Source organism: Heptranchias perlo, chromosome 28, assembly GCF_035084215.1.
Source record: "Heptranchias perlo isolate sHepPer1 chromosome 28, sHepPer1.hap1, whole genome shotgun sequence".
In the NCBI taxonomy this organism is placed as follows: Eukaryota; Metazoa; Chordata; class Chondrichthyes; order Hexanchiformes; family Hexanchidae; genus Heptranchias; species Heptranchias perlo.
Window position 1 is genome coordinate 14,711,761 of NC_090352.1, and position 7,700 is coordinate 14,719,460.

Consider the following 7,700-nt stretch of genomic DNA (forward strand, 5'->3'; position numbering starts at 1 on the left):
GGCTTTGGGGAGTCAGGAGGTGAGTCACTCATCACAGAATACCCAGCCTCTGACCTGCTCTTGTAGCCATAGTATTTATATGGCTGGTCCAGTTAAATTTCTGGTCAATGGTGACCCCCAGGATGTTGATTGTGGGGGATTCGGCAATGGTAATGCCGTTGAATGTCAAGGGGAGGTGGTTAGACTCTCTCTTGTTGGAGAGGCTTGTTGGAGACCCTCTTGTTGACTGGCTCTGCTCTTGTCCAAACACTTAACATGCTTGTACCAAATTCTGCTCTGCTCTATTTTAATACAGGTGCCAATCAGCGTATATTAACAACACCTTCTGTCAGTATTTCCTCCAGGGTCTTGGTATTTAACTCGCTTCGCTATAGATTCTTCACTCCCTGACAAAATGGCACTGAGGGGTGGTTTGTGTTGTTTCTGAGTCTGCCGCTCTTTCTATTGATGTTGGCGTCGGCTCAAACACATCAACTAACCAAGACAGGAAGAATTTTAGTGAGAGAATGAATTGAGTCCTGGAGTGACACACCAACACTGATATCATCAGCTGTAAATGAAATAATTTAAATATGTGAACTCTTCACAATACTGAGTCCTTTCATGCCACAATCAGGCAAGAAATTTTTGCAGTTTCTGAGGATACAAACACAAAGACTCTTTGCTGAAGCAAGTTTATTGGATAAGATCACATTAATCAAACATACACCGCCGAGCTCTGATTTTTAAAGTACAACAGATCTGTAGAAAAGCTGGAGTAGAAGGGGATTCATGGAATTCTCTCTGGATTAGAGTGCCATGTTAGCCCCAGTAGAAACAACCCAAATGGCGGGCTGTAACTCTGCTTACAAGGTTACACTTTGCTATATTTCCCAGACTGCAAATGTGTTCACACGTGCTTATGATATACAATTTCCTGCATTAGAATTTTGCAAAAGCTAATTGTGGTGTGAGAGATATCGCGATTGCCATGCATGTAGTGAGATTCGGGATTATTTTGGTGATGTGAAAGAATGAGAATTCATGAACCTCCCAGAATTATAAAAGTCTTTAGCACCCTGAAATAACTCTGGACATCACCACCGCCAAGGAGACTGATTCAATTAATTCAGTGACCATCAACCAGGGGCTGGGGAAACAATATATGGACAGGAGGAATGATGAATACTGTGGCACCCAAAGGAATAGTAACGAGGTAAGATAGTTTATATGTGTTGCTGGTAGAGTAGTATAAAAGCAACAACTGGGGATAGTGGATGCATTTGGGACCAGGGGAGTGGTGAATAAAGGGGCAGCTATGTAGGGGGAGAAGAGTGGAGTTCTGTATGGCTAAGGCTTCCTGTGGGATTGATTACTTCGGCATATCATTGTAACTAAGAGTGGAATAGACACTGCGCACTACTGGCATTTTGTAATAATGGAAATTAATATATTTCTCCTGTAATAACTATGTGATGTTAATGGCCACTGAATAAATAACAGTGTCACACAAACTGATATCTTTCCTCAAAGCCCCAGCCAAGTTAACATGTTGCTTGAATCATCATGGTGACTTTAAAGATTGTTATTCCAGCCCAGTATGGGTACTTGTGATTAAGGTACACATTTCCACAGGCGTCAAACCACCATCCACCACGACTACTGCCACAATTATATCTGTAGTTATCATTATCTTTATCCTTTGTAGAAAATTTCTGGTTATCAATTATTGCATTGGTTGCAGTTTGGGTCATTCGGTCAACAACATTCCCTCTGAATTTGCCAAGTCTGATAACATACTTCCCATTTTCATTTTCTACGTAAAAAGTGGAATATTCTGCATATCTAGTAACCCTTCTAGTGTCTACAAACTCTAGCCTAAGTTTGTATCTGGTCTGCCTGGTCAGAAGATAGATGTACCTATTGCCCAGCCAGTGATCACCCATCACATTGCCAAAGCCGTATTTGTATGTGGTCCAGCTTTCTGTCCAGGTGATGCGGCTGCCTCTAGTGTTTCTCTGAATCACTGTCCAGCCACCATCACGTCTCATGACACAGTTGACCACAAGTGGGGGGGACTGTAAAGGCCGGACGACGTAAAGCCCTGAAGTGGCTTTTCTGTTCTTTCGTTGAATCTCTGAGCAGTCATGTGGCACTAAAGACAAACACAATCATGTCATCAGTTTTACTCCATATACTGCAATCCTGCATCAATACAGGGGAGGTAAGTTTCTGGTCACTCTCAGATAATAGCAGTCTCTTAATACAATACCCTAAAAGAGTACTGACTATTCCTCTTTTTATAAGAAAAGTCCAGGATGAAAAAGGCCATTAAGCCCATCGAAGTTTATCATCTGGAAACCTAACTCTCTCATTACAGTCGCTAATGTATTTACCTACACTACTTTGCCTGGGAAACTATTCCAAGTATCTATTTCTCTTTCTGCGAAGAAGTTCATACTAATATCTGTTTTAAAACTATTTCTCACTCATTTAAATATATGCACTCTGGCTCTCAATCCTGGTTTATTGAAGTAATAATCTGCGTTTAACATTTAATTTTTTTATACCTTAGTGGGTTGCCCCCTTTACTATCTGGTCTTTAGACTGTAGACCTCTAATCTTCCTTCACAGCTCATCCCTTTTATACTGGAAGCAGTCATGTTGCTCCTCTCTGCATCCAATTCAGCACATGGATATGTTTTTGTGGTGTGGGGACCAGAATTGAACACAAGCCTCCATGTGGTCTGCTCAGTGAAGTGTAGAGCCCCCCAGAATAACCTCTGTAGACTTGTTTTCTACTGTTCTGTCTGTTTTATTTTAATTTTTTTGCCATATTGTCTTGATTTTAAAAGTGATGAGTTAACTATTACTCCCTAGGCTTGCTCTTGGTCTTTCATTGCTAATTCATTCCCATTCATTGTATACTTATGATGCATTTTCTTTCAACCAATATGCAGTACTTTACACATCAGTTTTGAATTTCATCTGTCATTTATCTGCCCATTGAAACACATTTTCCTAACGAATTCTATAAATCTTTTGCTGTATCCTCTATCTCTATTGCTCTATCTTAGTGTTGTCAGCTAGTTTTGTTCAAGTAGTCATGATGTGGAGATGCCGGTGATGGACTGGGGTTGGAGGTAGCCTCCGAAAGCTTGTGAATTTAAAATAAAATTGCTGGACTATAACTTGGTGTTGTAAAATTGTTTACAATTTGTTCAAGTAGTGAGAGAAAGATAAACTGGATAAAAATAGACCAATTAGTCTAATGTCAAAAATCATAAAAAAGGCCAGCAGGATACTGGCTTTTTAAAATAGGAACACAGAGTATAAGAGTAAAGAAGTAATGATAAATTTGTATAAAACATTGGTCAGGCCACAGTTAATGTACGCAATTTTGGATGCCCTGTTACAGAAAGGGCACTGAAGCCGTAGAGAGTGCAATGTGGATTCACCAGAATGACATGAGGGATAGGAAACTGTATCGTTATGAGGAGAGGCTTGAGATACTAGGACAATTTCCACTGAAGCAGAAAAGGCTGAGGGGAGTTAATTGAGGATTTTAAAATTATGAAGGGTAATCTTTTTTCAGCTGGGTCTTGTCTTCACAGTCTGCTTGGAAAATAGCATAGTCAGAGAAGACTGTGTTTCCATTTCCATTTCTATTCTGGCAGGATAAATTTCTCTACACTTGCCACCCCCTAGTTGAGCTTTGCTATAGGTATGTTATGCTTGACCCTCCACTGGCCAGGATGGCCTCACTTCATCTCCCAATGGTGGCTCTGGTGATAAGGAGGGCAGAAATGGGGTTCCAGTGTTCTGTTCTGCTTCTCCCTGCAAAGTTGGGAAACTTTGGGATCTTTGCCTGATTTGCATGATTGTGCAGGATAGCTGGTGCCACCCTCCTCTTTTCCTCCATTTTACCTCCTTCCTCTCATTTGCCCCAGGACTGACCAAATTAGGTTGTTCACCAGAGTGAATCAGAACCCATTCTAGATAATGCAATAAGAAACCCCAAGTGAATGACTGTACTAACGTGAACAGGATGATTATCAGTAGAAGGTTCAGAAATACGAGTGACTGGTAATATTGATTTTTGTAATAATATTTCTTACCTGCCGAAATTGTTGCCACTATAAATACAAGGAGGAAGAAACTAATCTGAAAGAGGGTTCCTTGCTCCATTTTCATCATTCTCCTGGAAAGAAAATATCATTCATGACATCTTGGTCATGGTGTTCTACTTTTTAAAAGACTCGGAGAGAAAGTGACATAAAAATCCACCTGCCACAGTAAATGAAGTGCATCAACAGCATCAATACATACACTCCAATCGTGGCTGGGTTACTTGTCCAGCTCAGTGGAACTGGTTCCATTTTTACCTATCTAATCGTAGTCAGAGCATCTGCAGCAATGGCTTCTCTTCCAGCCCCTGCATTATTACCTGCGCAATTTGAAATCCTGTGTAGGAAGAGAGGCACAAAGATATAGGACCAGAAATCCACGGCCCTTTTGGCCCACTCTCACCGCACTCCAGCAGAAGTGTGGCAGAGGCCAAAAGTTTAGGTTGGGACAGTTGGGTTCCTGACCTTGTCCCGGATTTTCCATCTGCTGTTTGAAAGAAGGCCATTGATGCAGGAAGGGGCGGGGGCGGGGGCTGGGGCAGGGACTCCTTAAGTCAGGAGTTCCACATCCCTGGCTGCACAGAGACCAGGCGGAGCATTGGTGGTTGGTATGCCTGGTAAAACCAGGCAAACCAGGGCACTGAGTGGTGGATGTGGGGCTCACCATTGGGGTCCGGGCCAGAACACAGAGGGCCTATTTATTCATTAAGAATTTTTTAGGTGGTCTGCATACAAAGGGGTTTGTGGGGGCAGAATGATGTTTCTGGGGGACCCAGCAAGCCCCTCCCATAGCCCAGTGGTTTTCAGCCAGACTTTCTGGCTTTTGAACCATAGTGGGCCACTGTGGCATGAGCACCCACCATTCAAATGCAAATTAAGGAACCTTCCTCTGACCCCAAGAAGTCTGCAGTGGTCAGCAGCAGAGATTTTCTGCAGGCGTGGTTCTTGCATTATTGCTGGGATCGTTGTTCCGACGATTTCCAGCCCCATAGGGTACGCAATTTCCCTTCAACTCGAGCAACTTTGCACCTGACTCTCTCCTGGACTCTAACATTTTTAAAGGTGGAAGATGTGTGAGCACGGGTCTGAGACTTGGGGGGAGTATTTGCCTGTACCTCATCCTCTCTACTAAACTATCATAATACATGGAGGAATCAAGGAGATTGATGTAAGACAATTGTTCTTCAGATGTTTGCTCTGCACTTGAGTTATCTGGCTGCATAATATAGTGAGTATTTCCTTCAATATTTGCGTGTTGTACAGTGATAAAATTTAACAAAGTGCTGCTAAACTCTACTGTTTCTACAGACCTTCTCTTGGCATTGAATTAGGCTACTTTGAATCCTGTATGATTCTGTGATCCCTCAGCAACCAAAAATAACTACATTTTAGGAGGCTTCATCCTGGAAATTACTGGGGAACCTGTCCCCCACACCCTATGTGGCCATGTATCTCTCCAACTATTACCCTCATCCCCCATTTTTATATGGATAGTAATCTCAATATTTCTACATTTTCAATATTGGCATCTGCAGGTGTCAGAAGAACACAAATACAGTTTGGCACATGATACTTCACTTCATTGTAAGACAAACTTTCCATTTCATCAAAGAGCAATCTTGATGGCTGAATCACTCAGCTTTAAAAACTGAACCAGGTGAAGAATGTGAAATGATTGTGGTATATTACAGGGCACATAAACTCCCCATTAAGAAGGGTCTCTTGTCTGGAAATCAGTAAGGAACACAATTATACCATAAAAGAAGAAAAGTTCCAATAGCCTGTGCCAACAGAAGGAGGAGTGGCATGTGCAAGGTTAGGACAAATGAGTCACAAAATTGCGATATATTAAGTGACCTATTAAGTGGCCCCTGCTCCTGTCCGATGAGACTTCACGCCAGGAGCCTTGTAAAATTTATCCTACAGTAAACTTGGCTTTACTCATATTAGGGAGGCATGCATCCAAGTGCAACACTGCAGAGTTGGCAGAATAACTCAGGGTTGTTAAGTCACACGACCCTCCATGCAGCAACACTTTGCATTGTACATGTGTGGTTAAACATATATTCAGAGTTCCGCACAGGATGCCCGTTACATTTCTATGGTAAATGAAGAACTGACTCTCCTGTTGGTGGTGATGCAGCAACCTACCTGGTCTTGTTTTAAACTTTAATTTAGTTTAAAAAGTTTATGTTTAAAAAGATGGCTGTTTACAGTTATACTGTAGCAGCTGTAAAGCCCAAGTGATGTGCGACTGTCTCCTCAGGGTATCTCACACTGCTTGCTAAAATTCAATGCTCCATCAGACAGTATATTCATTGTCCAGTTTTATACAGTATAACCAAGCCATAAATGGTTCATAACCCAATATTACTGATTAAATACCTCATTAGCAGATAATCCTATATTATTAAATACCACATTACCCTGTATTAATTAAATGCTTCATTACAGTATAACTCTTTGTTGACTAAATGCCTTCTGTAAGTAAAGACCACATCAAACATATTCACTTCAACAAGAACTTAACAATTCAATAGCAAATAGCAAAAATGTGTTCAGAACTCAGATCTGTCAGAGAACATTTCTGCAAATCCTACACCTTGAACAGGCTTCGCAAGCCATATGCAGGTAGGGATTGTAAACCAGGGTCAGACTCTGACCTCACCATACATTCAGATCGGTGGCTATACTGCAGATTGTGAATTACAGCTCAGAACAACAGGAGAGGCTACAGAGATACCTGAGTTACTTACATTGTGAACAGGATTCCAGTTACAGTGAAGTTGGAAGACACGTTCTATTTTAAAGGGTTGGGTGATGTATATTAAAGCGTTTTGCACGTGACATCTAATAGAGGTGTTGCCATTCTCTCTACACCTGTCAAACAGGCTTCACCAGCACATGATTTTCATGCAAATTTTTTATTAAATTTATGCAGAAATGTAAACTGGGGAGAATGGGCTAGGAGGAAGTATATACAGGGGAAAATGTGAGAGGCTGCTTTACTGGAACTGATTGTAGAATGTAAAAATGCATTACGGGTGAGTTGGCACTGAGGTTTCTGTGGGATGTTTGAACTTTCCTTTTTTGTTGGGTCATGCAGTGTCTGATACACAAGGAAAACCATCAACTTGCTTAAGAGTCTCTAAATCCAAGTTTAGCGATTTTCTGTTTACCCAATATGTAATGTACTCTCTCCCTACAAGGACACTCCCCGCTCACCTCTACAGAGCTGAAACAGGTTGGCAAAAGCCAAGGCTTAGGGACCCCTATGTGTGTGCATGGCCCTGCTGGAGTTTAGCTAAAACTGTGCAGCATACCTGCACAGAGCAAGGGTGAGCTTCCTGTTGATTTTGCAGCAACGACCAACTTACAATAGGTCCTTGGCTTGCAGGATTGTCTGAAATTAATGGGAAATATGCCGACCCTCAGTGACAGGTCTACCCTCCATTTCCCATTGGTGAGCCAGGTTGGCCGGTCAATCATCAACAGTGCCTTGGAATACTGCAGAGTTGCCTGGCTCAGATGTTGGCTTACCTAGTTTGCTATGGAGGGTTGGCTTGATTCTGATCTTGTATTACCAGCCTTGTC

General features: G+C 41.9%; 1 protein-coding gene across 2 annotated transcripts; it reads right to left on the reverse strand.

The window, feature by feature from the left end:
• Window positions 1-660: 660 nt before the first annotated feature.
• Window positions 661-6,950, reverse strand: LOC137344871 (fibrinogen-like protein 1-like protein). 2 transcript variants are annotated; one of them, XM_068008108.1, is made up of 3 exons: window positions 6,863-6,950; window positions 4,098-4,180; window positions 661-2,134 (listed from the first exon to the last, which is right to left on the reverse strand). In XM_068008108.1, coding segments are annotated over exons 1-3 (696 nt in total). In that variant the 5' UTR covers window positions 6,865-6,950; the 3' UTR covers window positions 661-1,523. The 2 variants fall into 2 exon arrangements, with proteins under 2 accessions (XP_067864209.1, XP_067864210.1); XM_068008109.1 differs by lacking the exon at window positions 6,863-6,950.
• Between the last annotated feature and the right edge of the window lie 750 nt (window positions 6,951-7,700).